This window comes from Egretta garzetta, unplaced genomic scaffold (assembly GCF_000687185.1).
Source record: "Egretta garzetta isolate BGI_Z169 unplaced genomic scaffold, ASM68718v1 scaffold4, whole genome shotgun sequence".
In the NCBI taxonomy this organism is placed as follows: Eukaryota; Metazoa; Chordata; class Aves; order Pelecaniformes; family Ardeidae; genus Egretta; species Egretta garzetta.
The window spans coordinates 1811945-1830375 of NW_009259329.1; the positions used below are offsets into that span (position 1 = coordinate 1811945).

The 18431-nt window shown below is 37.1% G+C and overlaps 1 protein-coding gene across 5 annotated transcripts in view; it reads right to left on the reverse strand.

Moving 5' to 3' along the window:
* LOC104124366 (epidermal growth factor receptor substrate 15-like 1) overlaps positions 1–18431 on the reverse strand; it is a 52477-nt gene that overhangs the window by 15792 nt on the left and 18254 nt on the right. For 4 of the 5 annotated variants that reach the window (XM_035892305.1, XM_035892308.1, XM_035892307.1 and 1 more), the window contains 12 exons: positions 18108–18264; positions 15684–15769; positions 15262–15334; positions 14563–14724; positions 13530–13727; positions 13096–13260; positions 11026–11152; positions 10853–10903; positions 10339–10475; positions 9198–9258; positions 8751–8833; positions 7191–7323 (listed from right to left, as the gene is read on the reverse strand). In XM_035892305.1, coding sequence (XP_035748198.1) covers positions 7191–7323; positions 8751–8833; positions 9198–9258; positions 10339–10475; positions 10853–10903; positions 11026–11152; positions 13096–13260; positions 13530–13727; positions 14563–14724; positions 15262–15334; positions 15684–15769; positions 18108–18264 — 1433 coding nt within the window. The remainder of the gene's footprint in view (positions 1–7190; positions 7324–8750; positions 8834–9197; positions 9259–10338; positions 10476–10852; positions 10904–11025; positions 11153–13095; positions 13261–13529; positions 13728–14562; positions 14725–15261; positions 15335–15683; positions 15770–18107; positions 18265–18431) is intronic. The other variant, XM_035892304.1, reaches the window with a different exon arrangement.

Consider the following 18431-nt stretch of genomic DNA (forward strand, 5'->3'; position numbering starts at 1 on the left):
TCTATGCCAATTCATATCCTGGGGCTATTATGCATGGTGCAGGTCAAAAAGAATGGCCACAAAAACATGATGTCTTTAAATACTAAGCATTCATTAAGACAAGAGTTTTCTTTCAAGAAATTAAATCAGTAAGTGCACACAACAAAGCATTCAGGCTGTGATTTACATGGTTTTTTTAAGCAAGACACCGAACAAACTCTGAAGTCTTTAATTTTCATCTAATTGAGACACTGAAAATACAGCATAGGCAAACAAACACTACTAAAACCACTTTTGTATGTCCAATTCAAAAAGTAGCAAAGACCTGTGCTCTTATTTCCACACTGACAACTGTCAATGTCAGGTCCATGTGAACTGACGGTGCTCCTGTACTGCTTCATAGCTGAAAAATAAGTCTAAAATGGTAAAAACCAGCCAAGCCATAAAATGCCTTACATTTAGAGAAGTGACACATATGAAAAAGTACTATATTTATCGTCGACATAAAGGAGGAGGAAGCACCAAATACAAAGGAAGACGGCAGCAGAACTGGGCTGCACAAATATTGCCTTTCTGTGAGCTGCTTGCACTGCCCTTCTGACTTGTGCAAGTGTAGTGGTAGCTGACAGCATGAAACATCTGAGTATGCGCAGTAGTAGTAAGAGGCATCTCAAATGGTTCGGGGGTGCAAAAGACATCCCACAGAGTGAATCTAGCTCAAAAGCTTCTAGTTAGACAAATCCTGGTCCAGGTAAACCTGGAATATGTGTGCATACCCTATCTGGGTACCCACTCACTAAAGCTCTGAAGTCAAATTGCCTTCAGAATATTTTATTTCACTATCCATTCTTAATCATGAGCATCTAGTGGGCAAATCCATCTTAAATTTACCTTCCAAGGTCCATGCACCACATGAACAGAATGGAAAGCAACTCTATGAGTTAGCTGTTAAGTTTTTCTTACATTTCTAGCTTCTCCGGGGCTGACAACAACCTTCTGCAGCAACCACACTTGCGGGGAAAACGCAAAGCATCCTCACCCAAAACTAGGGAAATATTACTTCTGTAGATGATGGATTACAACATGCATCACAGCTGAAAGTTTACAGATTAGTTCAATAAAATATTAAGATCCTGATGATCTTAACGGACCTTTAATAGATCTTAAAGCCCTGACCCCTTTTCGTTTTTTTAAGCCATCAACAGGCTCATATAATTCTTCTTTACCTGCCAACTGGCAGGGTGAAAAAAGTAGGACTTGATCAGTCAGATTTTGCTTAAGTCAGTAGGGGCCTCTTCTGACTTCACATCTAGCAGTTTTGCAATTTGGTAAAAATATCGAACCCTAACACCCTGACTGGTTACATTTGTTATCAGTAACATCACTACTGTTATTTGGTAATAATTTCTAGTCACTCAAATATTGTGCAAACCTTTGTGCTCGCACTGAGGTCTTCTGGGGCTCCACACAAGCCAGGCATCTCTGAGGGATTAGAATGATACTTCCTAATTCAAGGCAGGCTGGTTTGTCCCCTATTCTGTCTTGTCAAGACTTTTTCCAATATTCTGACATTTCAAAACCACTACCAGTCATAAAAACAATGTGAGAACGGAATCGAAGTCCTTAACTCAAAGATAGAGGTGTTAACCACCAACCTCTGAAATGCCAATTTATAAGTTCAGTTGCCATCCGACATCAGAGCTACAAAGAATAAATGGATCAAAAAATAAAGCCGAAGTTCTTTGACAAACTCACTGTGTGCAGTCTGGAATAATTCTCTCCCATTTTAATTTATTTTAATACCTGTATTTCAAACAGCAGCTAAATAAATCCACTGACTTCTTTCTTACATGGGATGAATGCAATATGTAGTCCTTTGAATTCCAAGTTCCACGATAGTTTTCTGCTACTTATGTATCGGCATCACAAAGAAAAACTGCATTTTTAAAAGTACATTAGCATTGAAGAAGTTCAATATTAATACAGCACCCATCATCTTTGTTAGTCACTAATATACAATATATTTTATATAAATTGTAACATTTACACAGGCTAAAAAAGCTAAAGTGATAAAAATAATTGGTTTTATTAAATTATCATTGCAAGAAGAAAGCACACTGAAATTGGAAAGTATGTTTTTAGTATGCATTTTTAGGACTTTTATATTCTTTCAAGGTTAAAAAGGTCAAAACCACTATAAGCAAGCAATAAAAATTTAGAAGAGGTTGAAGGTTACACACTGGTTAGTGGTGAAGGTTCTTCCACTAATATCACTGGTTAACAGTACTGTTATAACCGCAATGTGGAATGCATGGTGCTGCATTTAAAGGAAGTGGTAAGGGTGGGGCAAATGCAGTAGGTCCCACGATCAAAGCACTAGAGCATTGAATTTTACTTATAACCCAATCACTGACACCCACACAGCAACTTCCTGTACTTTAAAAAAAAAAAAAAAAAAAGAAAAAAAAAGAAAAAATCTGTTTCTCTCTTTTTGTAATCAACAACTTTTACCTAGAAACTAGTTAGCGGTGAACTCCGACTGATTTCAATCTGCAGCTCACGGCAGAAAACATAATTGTTAATCTGTGAGAACCTACAAAAACCATTTTAACTGACAGGTTTCAGTGTATCAGCTCTTTCGGACTTTTTTATTCTTAATTACACGAAAGTCTTACAAACCCCAAGAACTAGGGTAAGAAACATAAAATGAAGAGAAGCTCAGTAGTGCTTAAACACTACAGGTAATTCTCTATGACAGAAAATAAAATGTAGTTATAAATCTACAAACGAAGAGAAGCTCAGTAGTGCTTAAACAGACAGAAAATAAAATGTAGTTATAAATCTACAAAACTTGGCTATGTTTTAGGACAGTTTGAGAAAATAATTTGCACTGGAATTTAGATCCCTGTCACAGGGCACCTTTGTTTAAGTATGTCAAGATACACTACTATTATTTTTGTTAATATAAGTAATTATTATTGTCTCATTTTCCATTTATCATAGCCCACTATGCAAAGCACAAGCCTGTTTATATCTGGATAATTTTTTAGTGCTTTTTGAGCATTATTTAAGATACAGCATCAGTAAATACAGAAAACTTTCCACTTCTCTTCAAAGAAACCTTCAAGTTCTCCAGTACCACCTGGTGAACATCAAATTACTTCAGCCACACCACAGGGGAGCTGTACGAAATCTTATGTCCATTAGGAACTTCAGGGACTATGAACACATTCCTGAAGACAAAGAACACACACATGCTCCCTTGGGGATTTTTATTAGCTCTTCTGACTAGAGTGTTTTAAAGAGCTTTTTCTTAGCCGATCTTCCTCAACCTAAAAAGAGAATCTTCTTAAACCAGGTAAGGGACAGAGATACTGATGTTTCAAACCTTTGCAAGTAACAGATATATTGGAGCTCTGATGTACACTGATACCCAGGCTTGCTGCTTCTGAAACACCTTCTTGTCATTCTCTAGTTTTATTCACTGATTTATTAGCCTTCCTCCAATTCTCTTTAAAGATTCTGTGCTTTACCCAGTTATATTGAAAAAAAAACACAGAGTATTTAATCAGAAAAACAAACACATGAAGCTTCTCTTGGACCGAGCAAGGATCAGTTTAAGACTCTGTAACATCTAAAAGATCTTGAAAGACTTCAATTCAAAAAGGGGTGAGAAAAAAGTAAAATTATTTATGAAGAACAGAACAAGCGTAAGCCTGAGGTTCAGCCCAAGATAGAACTTGAAGGAAATAATCTCCTGATTGTCACCCCCTCTCTTAACTTTAGTTTTCAAGAAGGGAAAGATATGGATCTCAAGAGTGTCTAATCCATGCCACATGGTGTTTGCCTATCCTTGCCGACAGTAACAACCACAGGCAGCTGTGAACTGAAGTATCTGCTAACACAAGTCACCAGATCATAGCTGCTTCTCAACACCCAAGCTTTGGGAAAAAAAAAACCCCAACCAAACACCAACTAAAACCAACCAAACCAACCAACCAACCTTCACTTTACAAGCAGCCAGCAAACAGGTCAGGATTTGTGAGGCCAATGATCACCAACTGCAGTCTTGCTACTGACAAAGCTGGCACTAGCAGAAAAGTTCCCTTAAGCGTGGTATGAAGACTGTCTCCAGAGCATTTATATGAGAGCAGCTAATTTGAACTACACATTCCCTTCACAGGTTTTTCCAGCTATGTCTGAAGGCCTTTTGATCTGACCTTCACTAAATGGTAAACAGAGGCCATGGCTGAAGTGTTTCCCTGGCCCTGTGTTCAGTTCCAAAGGTTTGCTCTGCCTTTGTGAAGAAATGAGACCTTGATGCACAACTCCTCATTCATCTGGACAAAACAGACACGTGGGCAAGAAGGGAACCGTGGCACACTTTGGCCACACCCTGATCTTCCAGGACACCCTGCAACACCTCGATGGATCGATCAGTTAATGCTTGCATGTCACATAACTCCTAAAAAACTTTGCATGTAGAAAAGCACTGAATCAGGAATAATCCCTGGTGGATTTTGCTTGTTTCCCCTACCAACAACTACTTGGGAAATCAGAGAGCTTTCAATGCTCTGCAAGAATATCTATCAGTATTTTTACTTGACTGTAGAGTGTTGAGGACAAGTAAAGCTTTATATTAGACCTTCACTGTACCTGCCTAACAAAATGCAAGCAAACTACACAAGTGCTTTTCAATATTAAAAATCCCCCCCCAACAGAAAGAACAGTTTTACTAAAAAGAATATGAACTGGGAACAGAAAGGCAAGCTACAGATTTGTCTGGTAATAACTAGCATTTATTCATCCCTTCAGCAAGATCTTTATCACCCACTTGTTTTTTAATTAAACAGACCAATGAGAAAGGTAAGAAACAGCGGAAGTTTCTTGTCTGTTGTTTGTTTTCTGAGCAGCGTTCCCATTTCTAACACACACTCGTATGCCTGTATCTCTTGCTAGAATCGCAGTATATTACTATATAATTTCTCATGCTTTAAGTAACCACTGAAGATTGCCTTAGTTGTGGAAGGAAGGGAGGAGTGTAACTGCATAAGCACATGAGGCTCATTTGCTTTAAAAAAACCCCTGCTTTGTTTCCTCCTTAGTCTATTTTATCATAACAACATTTGCTTTTGGTAGAGCAGCGGAACCTTACAAATATTGTGTCTCCCAAGAAGAGGGGAAGGTACACATTTAAACAAATTTTTTTAAAAGACTGATTAAAGGCTGAGTGCACACATCTAAATTCAAAACAAATTATTAAAGCTAAATGGTCTCCAAAATTCCTCAGTATCTGCAAAAGAGGGAATGAAGAGACAAATCCAAAAACACCCCATGTAGTTGAACCAATCCTACAGCACATATTTCTCATCTTTGCTGCTACTATTACACCGTATTTGCTAGGAATAATCATGTTTTGATCAAGAAATAGAAAGAAACCACATGAAAGAGATAATATAGGTGTATTTAGTATTTGTTTGACTCATTCAACTTCATATAGGCCCTTCATGTAGACATTTCTTAAAGAGAAAGATGGCCACTTGCATACTTTCCTTGAAAACCGAATGTAGAAAGAAAAATAACATCATTCACAGTGGCAAATAAGATTACCTTCAGCCTTTATATTTCTGCTTTGATTCATTTGTGTCCCATTAGTTGATATTTATCAACATTATAGATCATGGGGGGGGGTTAAATTACTAAAGGCTCTCTAGTACCTCAATAGGAAAAAATATTTACACAAAGCAAGCATGGAACATACAGCTTCAAGAACTTCTCCACAATCCCGGTGCATTTCCTGGCAAATTTTCATCAATACTCACCTACACAGAACCTCATCATTTGATTCCAGGGTCTTAATGTGCATCATCATCATCTCTTGAGCAATAAAATCATAGTAATAGGAACAAACTCATGCTGCTGCAATGGCCTGCTTAGAAGTCTACTGTACTAAATAATATTTTCCAAAACTTGAATCAATCTACAGGACAGTTAATGACAACCTTCAGGATACCCTGGTAATACAAAGCACTTTTCACATTATCCAAGGAGCTAGTTCTAGCCTAACTGGTTTGCAAAGCCAGCCAGATCAACTATACCTGTTACAGACAGAATGGGTGCAGGATGCATGCTTCGCTCCAAAAGGCAACAGGAGAAAGGTAGACAATCCACATATTTAGACAGGGAGACATTAATCATGGATCTGTTTTCTTTGTATTATGCTTCCTAACACTGTCAGTGGATACATGAGAATACTAGATGTTGACCCAGGTGTCTGGTGCAAAATTATGTGCCTATTCATAGGCAAAAGCCAACTGCTAGTATGAACTGAACTATACAACTGTTAAAAGGAGACTTGAAACTAACTCTAAGTGGCTTCAGTTCTTAAAACAGTTTCACTGGCATCTGAATATTTTGAAAATCAACTCTAGGGAGAGCGAACAAGTAGAAGTTGAATCTCCATTAAAAGAGATCTTATTTTCAATTCAGGAGATTCACACACATCTAAATTTCCATACACAATGGACTTGAAGCAGGAACAAGCCATATATTCAGAAAGTGTTTTATATTTTAATTAACACAGCAATGTGTGAATACAAGAATTGGACAGATCAGGACAGGTCTATCTAGCCCTGTACCCTGGTCTTGTTAGTATCTAGTGGCAGATGCCTCAGGAAGAACATCAAAACAAGGTGAAGATACAGCCATACTTCAGACTGCCTTGCAGGCACTGAGCAACACTGGAGCCAGAGTACTTTGGCTTTCAGTAGACCCTGTTGAATTTTCTTCTAAGAACTGTCTAGTTCTTTAAGTCCATTTAAACTTCTTGCATTCATCACATTCTCTGGCAAAAAAAAATATCTAAATTTAGACTATTGTATAAAACCAAACCTCTCTGTTTATTTTGAAGGTGCTATTTACTAATATCATTTGTTGCCTACTTGGAAAAGGCTGATTTTTTTTCCCCCCAGTCTTCCCTGCCAAAGGTGATTTTACAGATCTGTCGTACCACTCTCTAATCATCTGTTTTCCAGTCTAAAGAATTCCAGTTTGGTTTACTGACAATTTCTGCCAATTTACCGATAATCTCATACACTCCCCCATGGTTGAAATATAAAATAATGAGACAGAAGACTGTCAACTTATCCTTATGTCCAATAATACACAGAAAATTAGTGGAACTGGCTATTAAAAAAAGAAAACCTCCTTACCACTGGGTGGCTTGGGTCGAGGAGGGACATTTTTCTTAGGTGGTAACGCGGGTGTGTCCGATTTGCTTTTGAAAGGGTCATCTGAGAAACCCATTCCTCCAAAAGAGGAGGCAAAGGGGTCTGAAGCTACTGACTACATGAGAAAAAAGAGAAAAGGAAAAGAATTTAAGCACATCGTTTCATACCTGTTGTTTCATGAAAGCTACAAATTAACTCAAGTAAAAGCATTAACTGCAGATTGAGGACAGATTTACAGAATTATGTCAGTGGTGTAAGAGGCTAACCCCACTGACAGAGGTGCTAGGATTTCATTAACATTCAAAAGTACTTATGCTCTTAATCACTTAAGTACTTCTAGAACTTGTAGTCCTAGCAAAAAGCAGATGAGAGTAATAAAAAGGAAGTAAAACTCTATGTTTTACTATTTGGCAATCAAAGGTCATACTGCAGTCTGGCCTTCATTCTGATAAACAGAACCACCATAGAAACTGGAAAAACATGGTAGATTGCTGAATGGATAGCTTTTTTCCAAGCTTTTCTTAAGTTACACACAGCTATTTGTCTTTTTTGTAAAAGTTCAGGGAAAATTCCATAACTATATATTTTTTTTAATGTTTCCGATATTCAGCCGGCTCTTGTGAAGGCCTCTCTATTGATTAAAAAAGGCACAAAAAATTATGCCACGCCAGGAAATTTATCATCATGAAATGAAGAAAGAGGAATTTTGTAGGCAAAGCTGAAGCTCACAGTCAGACCTTCATAAAGCTTCTAACTCGAACCAAACACATCAATATTTGTAAAGACTGTTGCCACCTAGTGGAGAGCTAAAACCCCCACAAAAAACAGTGAGAAAAGTTAGAAAAAAAAAAATACAAGTTTAATTAGCCAAAGTGATACAATTATCTATTTTCTAGTTAACATTTACTCTACAGTGCTCAAGTGCTATTGTGGAACTAAGTGTAAAAAGGTGGGCAACCGATTTCAACTGTAAATTCCAAACTCCATCTTGGAAAACTAACAACAGACTGTGACCGATCCAGGTGAGGAGTCAAGGACCTAGTTCTATTTGAAATACACTATATATACACCAAGAATCCAAGGAAACAGCAGTGCTGTTAAGAGCTATAAAATGTCAGCACACGTGTCTTCCACCTTCCTCTGGTTCCCTGTACTCATGGAGAAGTTTAAGAACAAACCAGGAAACTATGAGAGATAAGTATCCGAGAAGCAGACTTCAGGACTTAAGAGGAAGGTTGGACACTGGAACAACCTCAGGTTGGATATCTGGAACAAGGACCTTTCTAGAAGTTCTTTCTTTTGCTTCTCTGGTATTTGAAAATGTTTGTGAAAAGTTGATTTGAATCTACGGGTCTTGGTGAGACTTTGCTATATTCGAGATGGACGGAAAATGCTTTTCTAAGTAACTAATGAGGTTGCTCGGAAAAAAAAATTAACAAAAGTGGGTTGTCAGCTGAAAAGTTACAATCATCTCACACCCTTAAAAAAAAGTATCTGTAAAGGAATTTTAAAAAGGACAGTTGCTTTCCTTGTAACCTTTACCTTTGACATCTGACTGAAGTCTGCAAATCCCTCACCACTATTGAAAGCACCACTTCCAAATGGATCCAGTGTTCCAAATGGATCTGAAACAGATACAGGAATAAAGTTATTTGAAATAATACTTAATTATGGAAAATGCTTGGTGCCAATGAAGTAAAAAACTAGGCAGGTGATTACAAAACGCTTGCATTTTGACCTGGCGTAAGACGTTAAAAGACAATTCCATAAAGCAATAGGTTTTCTATCAGTTGTTTGGAGGAATAAAAGAAAAAAAAAAGTGATGTAGTGTACGTGAAGACTTAATCTTCATAATCCATAACGGGACCACAATGATATTTCCCAGCAGTTCATAACAGACTTTCTTTATGCTCAACTTTTACATTTCATTCTTCTTTCATAAAAAGATACCTCCTTATTTATCTTCATGAGAAAATTTTTTCTTCTTACCTGGACCTTTTGAAGAGATACTGGAAGACGTAAAAGGATCACTGCTTTCAAAAGGGTCAGGCTAAATAAGAACAGATACACATAATTATTGTTCTGCTGTACTGTACACTTGTCTTTTTATGCGTATCAAAAATCTCTCACTTTAAGACAAATTATTTCCTATTTCAGACCACTCTGTTCAGTGGACATATAGTAGGATAAAATCAACTGATTATACGAAATTTGCATTATTAGTGCATTTGGCTATTGATAGCATTCAACAAAACACCAAGTACCTATGAGCAAAACACATTTAAGTGAAAAGTGTATCATGCTGAAATAGAAGCAACGTTAGTTACCAGGGCAAAATAAGAAATTACACCCAGAAGTGCTCATTCTTTAAGCAATAGAGACTGAATATTCAGGTCAGGCATTTACGTTATTATTAATTCAGAGAGTCTGTATATCGCTTCTTTTTAAATAGATCGTGTCTACAGTTGGCTCTTCAGTTTGAAAGTCTGTTATTATCTAAGTTCCAACCTATATTGCAAGACTTAAACTAACATCCCACTGACTGATACTGGAATAGTGTTCTAACACTTGGGTGGCAATAGTCAATGAATGCCCTAAGGGTGAGGGAGAGGATTAATTACAAAACAAAACAATCCAATCCATAAACCTCCCCCCCCAAACCAACCACACACATACACGTAAGGACAGCTTTAAGAACTGTGACTATACATCTGACAAATGTGTTCTGTGCAGTCCTTCCACTGTGCTGGCTCTATTGCCTGTTGGTGGCTCAGTAATCCTTTAGCCAGATCAGTTCCTCGATCCGATTCGCTATGTGACTGCACAAATAGAAACATCGATGGAATGGAGGTAATGGTGTGAATGAGGGGGTGCTGGTGGGTTGAAATTCTCAGAGGGAAAATAAAAAAAAAATTCCACCTAACTGCATCTTCATGGTGAATGTACATCATGATCACAGAACTGGAAAGAAAAAAACTGCTGATTGCCTTAACAATCCATACTTAAGAATAAAATTAACCGTATTTCATCAATTAGGAGAAAAATATTTAGCGGTATTTTGTTCATTTTAGCTGTTGGACAATAAGCTTGTCACTAGTAAAGAAATCTATTACATTTAAAAATTACTGACCTTTGAGGGTAAAGTGGAGGGTTTTGTGAATGGATCTGAGGTAAATGGGTCACTCTTCACCGGTTTCTTGAAGAAATCCTCGGGGGCAGAACTACGAAATGGGTCACTTTCCTTAAATGGATCACCTCCAAATGGATCTAGGAGTATTAAAAGGTAAATAGAATGTAGCACCTAGTGTGTCCGTAATGAACCATTCCATATTTGACCACATACTCACTGATGTAATTTTTCTTATAAAAACACACAGTGATTTGGTAAATCAGGTAAACTTCCAGATACCTCTCTAAAGAGGGTATTTACTAAGTTTGAACAAGTACACGTTTGTATTAGGGTTATGGACTTAAAAGAGTTACATGCATGTTATCAACATACTGATCCTGAATGCACACCCTGTCAGGTTTCTATGTTCCCACATGCAAACCAAAAATCTGAAGCCAGTGAAACCTTGGAAATCTTTGCGTTTGGCTACAAATTGTTTGTATCGCACCTGTCCTGTCATCAAAAGGGCTATTACCTGCTGGAGCAGGTGGTTGTTCTGCAAAAGGATCATGCTGGAATGGGTCACCTATGCAGAATAGAAAAATCATTTGTTTTATCCACTATTTAGCAAGATGATAAAAGTTTGTGAAAATATCATTTACTCAGCAATTGGTCTTCAAGGTCTCAGGCAAGCCATTGGTCACTTACTGCCTTTGAAAGGGTCTGCTCCCTTAAATGGATCAGATTTGAAAGGATCTTCTGACTGGAATGGGTCTGTATGCAATTCTTGTGTATTATTGGTAAACATCAAGGCTTTATTCTTAAATGGATCATCCTAAAAATTAAAAGGAGAAACATTACAGCAATTTACATGATTAAAATGCTCAGTAACCCGTTTAGCAGAAATTCTATGGTAACTTGGTTCCTGTTTAATGATCTTAAAGATTACTTCCTAAAGAACTTTCTGAATAACTGGCTTCTGAGCAGACGTAATTACACAGCAGAAAGAAATATGTAGCCCGAGGCTACACAGAATATCAAAAGATAACAGTACATATACCAATAAAAGGCTAAACTGTTTCTCATATTCATATATTCAACTCTCAAATACTTAAATAACAAAAGCAAACCAATCCCCAACCATCACACCATCAAGAAATTCTCCTCTCCCAGCTACTTTACAGCTCAGCTTGAGGTAAGACAGTTATTGAAAAGGAAAGGGTACACAAATCATTTGTGGACTACAAATACACGAAATTACTACTGAGTGGCCATACTTGAGGTTGCTTCTTGTTAACTCATTCTTGAGCTTAAAGCTCCAAGTACTGATTTCACATTACAAAGAACTACGTGGCAGGAAGAGGGTCACTCCAACATTTTGATGACAGAGAGGTTTGTCAGCAGAGGCCAACCTATAGCTTCGTCAAATCACAAAAAAATCCTGCATGAACAAGTAGCCAACCAAAGTTATAAAACCTCTTCATTGCATTTGTTTGCATCTCATCCCCCTGTCTGTTTTGGGTCTCTTCGGTGAAACTAGTCCTTGCCCCCGTAGCCGTATGTGCATACAGCACCTGTACAACAGAGCTCCACTGACAATCAAAGCCATTCAACTCTACTGTAAGAAATATCTAATAACAACTACCCACTCACACTGCCTCTAACACTAGAAAGATACAGGTTTTCTGTCATCCCTTTACAACATGCAAACGAAGAAGTCTTAATTAATACTTCTCAGAACAGCAGGGAGGGAGGTGGGGAGAGGAGGAAGAGGAAGGAAGAATTAAGAAACAGGAAAGGGGCACAATGGTTTAGAAAATTTACAATGAACATATACTGGGGTTTTCTTCCACTAAGTGATTCTTATGTTTTGCAAGTAAGAGAAACATCTGGATGTTTCTACTGAAAATTAAACATGTTTATGCAAGCCATGCAAGCACAGAAACTAAGCACTAAAGTTTAAGACCATGTCTCTCAATGTATTGTTTTTAATCTACACTCTTCAGCATTTTGTTTTTACAGAAAAGGTGTAAAGCAGGGCATAAAGGCATCATGCCTGCTGAATATTTATTAATACACTATATGAAATATATATTTAACTTCGTACTAAACCCATAGTAAACACTGTGCTTACAAGGATTCTGGAAAATATATCTCTCCCCAGTGAGGAAGCACCAAGTAGATGGGCAAGTAGAATCAAACACGCATGTTAATTGGGAAAAATACTGGTTAAAAGAAAATATAATATATGAGATAAGTGATGCTGGAACTGTTTAAGCAGAAGAGAACTATCTACGTATTTTGGGAAAGGAACATGGTTTATACTGAAATAGGTAATAAACATAGCTCTCTGAAGGAGAAATTTGTATAGCTTCTTTTGGAAATAAGAAAGAAACACATAATTAAAGGGCAAAACACCTGAATTGGAAATTAATCTTACCTAATTCCTGAGACTAAAGATGTTAACCCTCACAAATCAAGGGTTAACATGACCTTTTCTTTTTGTTTCCATAAGTACAGTTCACTTACATGTCCATTCTGTTAAGTTACACAGGCACAAAATCCTAGCACACCTAAGCCAAAGCTTAAAAAAAACAGGTTTTCTAGCAGCATTAGTATCCTTGCCCTGCCTTGCACTGGAGATTGCTACATGCAGGGATCACGGTATTTGCTAACATACCAAAAGCCAACTAAACAAACATCTTAACTATTCCAGATTTGGTGCAAGTCACAAACGTAATTATTGTAAAATACAGTAAACAGGTTTTTTTTTTTTACCATAGCTCCATAATTGCTTCTCTCCGTCTGCCCAAGGCCTTCGCTTATGTCTGCTAAATTCGTCAGACTACCACCATGAATCCCATTGAGAGCTTCATTATATTCTTCTATACTCTTGTTGACTTCTTGATGACTCTCTTGAAGTTGAGAAAGTTTACTTCTTGCCTAAGCAGTGAAAAATGCTTCAGTATGTTATGCATTCAGTAACACTGTCATTCTCGTTCAACACAGTTGCCAGACAGCTGCATTTTCCCCCCCACCAGAGCTGAACTTCTCCTGACTCAAGCTGGGAGTTAACCTACTAAGCACCAGTCAAAGAGCTTTATTTCATCAACCAGTATTTTTTCTTCTCATCTGAAAAATAATCTTTCTAGGTGACGTGCATCTCTTAGCCTTTCAAGAAGCAAAAAAGATGTATAACCTACAGTGAATACCTGGTTTATTTCTTCCTGTGTTGATTTTAAAGATTTGATTATTGTTTCAAGCTGCACTTTTCCAGCCTGGATACTCTGCTCTAGCTGAGTCTCTTCTTGCTGGAGGCGATTCAGCTCTGCTTTTGCTCTATTAAGGTCATCCTCCTGTGACTTTAAATCTGATTCCTGAGATTGAATCTGCATTTTTAGTGATGAAATCTGAAACAAAACGTTACAAAAACCAGTGACATTGAAAATAAATATAGCTTAATAAATTATTGATTTATAGTAAATAATAGAAAATTGTAAAGCAACCTATTAATTGCTGAGGAAGACAACAAGAACTTAATATGAAGAACTGCATGCTGCTTATTATGCTACACAAAATACTCTATTAAAGCACATAGGACATTCAAAAAACCCAAGAAATACTAATATTTAAAATGACAAATCCCACACTAATTATAAAGGTAATTAAAAGGTATTTCTCAGATGGTTACCTTGTAGCTTTCAGAACTTGGCTCCTTTTCCATTCAAAGTCTTATCAAGTATTATAAAGTTGATTTTTAACTCTGATAAAATTACACAGTTGCACATGACTCTCCTCATGCACTTTCTTACACGACCCTACACACCAAGTTTCTACATTAAGATAACACGCCAACTACATTGGTAGTTGTAGCCCCCTGAAAACCCACTTCCAATTCAGAATACTGACAAGGTTCACAGTGATCAAAATATGCACCACTGCGCGTGGACTGTCTCATGGCTTCTCAACCACCCTACTAGGTTGAACAAACGTTTCATATATTCACAGAACAATTTATTTGGAAACGGGTCCCTGGAGATCATCTGGTTCAACCCCCCCATTTATGAGCATTATGAAAGGGATTTACATTAGCAAAATCCTTTCTTGGACCTCTGTATTTGTGTGGAAATTGCTACTTATTGTAAAAATGAATAAACAAAGCAAGCTTATTCATTAAATAAATAGAATTTCCTTCAACAAAAGACATGATACTCTTGAGCATGTCCAGAATTAACATACACTCACCACCTGTGTTTCTTCCTGGCATTTCTGCCTTACATCATTCAGCATATCTTTCAGTTTGGCTTTCTGCTGGTCCATTTCATCCAGGCGGTCTTGGGCATCTTGCTTCTGAGCCTCTAGCTCTTGCAAGTTGCTTGTCTCCCTATCTAAATCATTTTGCAGTTCCTGAGGGAAATTCCACAGTTTGTAACTTACATTTAGCTGTTGTCTTATACAAATCATCAACCACAGGCAAACAGGCTAGCAAACTTCAGAAGATTTTTTTATGTCATGTAGGCTATTCCCTGCATGCATATATTTTGTTTCTGCAGGTACTTGTACAGGACATCAGGAAACAAATCAGCGCCCCGAAAATGGAAAGCGACTGTGACACAGCGCACATGTAACTGAGCTATCCTCATTATCAAAATGAATACTCTTTGAACAATGATTTCCTAAATTACAGTGTTAGTCGAGCACTAACAAAAAAGACATTTCAAACCGTTCACCTATCGTCTTCCATTTATATTAACCAGTATAAGAAGAAAACATTTCTGATGGGCAATGGGAAAATAAAGATCTTTCTGTAAGTTAGAGGAAAATCCCATGAAAGGAGGAAAGACTTGCCCAGAAGCAATATAAGGAAAGACAGAAGAATGCTCAATTCCCTGTATATTGTTTTAGATTATAATGAAAACTAGTAACGATAAACAGAGTTTTTACCTGAACTTCATTGGTTTTCTGTCTGATTGATTCTTCCTTTTCCCTAATGTCCTGCTCTAGCGAATATTTTTCTCTGTAAGATAAACAAGCACGTGTATTCACGACTAGTTAAATAATATAACACACACGCACACATGCAAAAATCAATTAAATATTATTCTGGAAACACCACGCAGCCAAAAATGCCAGGCCATATTCTGATATATTCTTTAAAGGAGTAAAGGTGTATACACATCAATTATTCTTCGAAAACCACTATCTGTTCCATAACCAATCTTCTGAAGTCGCCTGGCAGAATCCAGGCTGGCTTTACATAACTGGCTAACTGTAGGGTACCAGTGGGAGATTTGCCAGCACATCAGTGCTATATACTTAATTGGTTCTCCTACCCCAAGATTTTGCTAATAGTCCACAACTATTACCTCTGCAGCTGTGCAATTTCTTGACTAATATCATCCAGTTCCTTCACCCCAGTAAATTCTCCTGATCCAACGGAACTTGAACTATCCTGTTAAGAATAAAATAGTCTATTAAAATGCCAAGTCGTAACAGATCTTCCTTTACAAAGGCTGAGGACAAAGGTGGGACACAATCCTCATTATAAGCATTTGCAAAATTGTATGGGAGACATCAAATTATTATGCAACAACCACTGAGCATGCCACACAATTCTACCTGCAAGACAGGAGAATTTCCTCCATGCCCATTTAACAGATGGGATAGTCAAACCACACAGCATTTAAAGGACATGCACAATATCACCGAAATAACTGCAGGCAATGATAGAATTAAAATTCAAAAACTAAAACCCCAGCTCTGCTATAATCAATAGCAAAGCTTCCAGGGAACTTAATCAAATCAGATTGTAATTTCAGTCTTCTTGAGCTCTGCCACAAATTATTGCCACTTTCTGCAATTATACCCAATTTCCTGCCATGCAGGTCATTTCTACAGCCATTCAGGTGTAGATCAGGGAAGATGCAGATGGTATCCCTTGCCTTTTAGGCAAGAAAACTGTCATTAAAAGTTCTACGGCATTCAGTACAAAATTTGTCATTATTATAAAAAAGGATTGCTAGTTCTTTGAATAAAGAAAAATCATTGCAACTGAGCAAAAATTGCAACACCGAACTCACTGTTAGCATGACAAATCAGGAGACCTACCATTTTTAAATAGCATTTTAAAAAGAAGAAAGTACAGCTTGTTTACTTTGCTCACTTTGAGATTGCTGTGATAACCACAGAAAGTTTGGCTTTATTCAATATAAAAAAAAAAAAAAAACCAACAACCCAACCAACAAACCACAGATGGCATAGTAAAATGTGACATTTTTTTGCAGAAACAATAGGTGAATATCCAGTTTAAATAAGTTAAGTCCTCATTTTTTGATGAGCATTTCTTTTATTAATATGCCATTAAGTACTCAATAAATAACAACAACAAGCCAGACATTCTTCAAGCTAGCAAATCAAAAGCTTCCAATAACACTTTTATATTTTTCAGACTAGATACAGATTTACTGAGAGACCTGTACTGTATGCTGCACAGGTTCATAATAAAGTGTTACCAAACTTGATTATGAAATTAGTTAAAATCAGCTGCTGCATTGTTTAGGATAACACAGTTTGTTGTTCCACATGAACCCCAAACTAATCTGCTATGTTCACAGTAACACACAGTTTATTTCATGTTATATTCAGCTAAAACCACAATAAATGAAAAAATAATCTAATGAACTGAAAATAACGGGAAGCTTAAAGCTCTCACACCAAGGTATATTTATTGCCCACAGCTTCAGAGAACTAGTACACAAGTAACTTGAACAAGTCAACCCTGAGTTGCCTGTCCAAGAACTTCGACAGACCAATGCATGTCAAATTGTTGAAGGAAGCAGTATCACCGGGTCAACAGCCAATACTGGTAACTTCACGCTACTGTGACATTATCATCATGCCAAGAGCAAGTGTCACAGAACACAAGTGCAAAGAGACAGGAGAAGGTGTAGAAATAAAAGCTTTTTTAAAGTTACAAGTAGCAGACATAACAAATTTGCATTCTTTTGGACATTACAATTACTCACACGACGCATTTCTGTTAGTGCTGAGATCTCAGTTCCTACAGGGGTCAAGTAACCTGACAGAGTCTATAGAAAAAGGATATAGGAAAGACCTTAAAAGGACCAGCAACAATTAAAATATATTTAGAGGCTCAAAAGTTTTCTGGTTAGGAAAAGTAAGAAGAGTAAAGGAAAATACTGTATGATTTATAGAAAGGATGAATGTATTGATATGACTAAAGCAATAATTGAAGTTTCAGAAATACACTAACACACTGTTGAGGAAAGGAACAAAGCAGGGTTCAGTAAAAGATTAGATGCTGCAGTAAAATGGTATTAACAGTGATAGATATAGGACTACAGACTGTCATGCTACAAGGGATGAAACACCCACCAGTTCCCAGAAACTAGGAAGTAATCACTCTTCATTTAGCTAATAAAAAAATTTTACATTTTCATGGGAGGAACTGATCACAGCCAGGGACGGGCTACTAAACCAGCTCTTAACAGTTGCTTTTAATTTTTTCTATGTATTTTTCAAGTTAGGCTTTTTTCAATGTTATTATTCCTTTATTTACGGAATATTCTACTGCATTCTTTACTTACTGTCTTGTGTTGTTAAAAACGTATGTATGTTTTCAGATGTTAAGAATTTTGTAAGAGGAGATTATAAAAAAAAAATTGGCAATTCTTTACCATAATATTAAAAATAAAGTGACAAAACACTCAAAGCACATTACTTTTAAAGCACATAAGCTCAGTATTATCTACAAATAATCAATGACTTACCTGTATGGGAGTGTTCCTCTCTGTGGGAGGGATCATATCTGGGGACAACACTTGTGGAGGATCAATCCCTTTACTGACCTTCTGTTGAATGAGATACATTGCTAGTGCAAACTGATCTTTGCTGAGCTTTCCCATCTGTCTTGTGTCTGCCAAAGCCCTGGTAAAAAATAGATCATGCTTATAAACAAGAAAAGCTTATTCCTCCTCTACCGAGAAGCCCAAAATACACACACACACACACACACACGTAATTTTCCTTTGCCACAGCTTCATCAGAAATTGCTTACTCTAGTGAGAGTTCCATAAACAGAGCAGTATTTTATT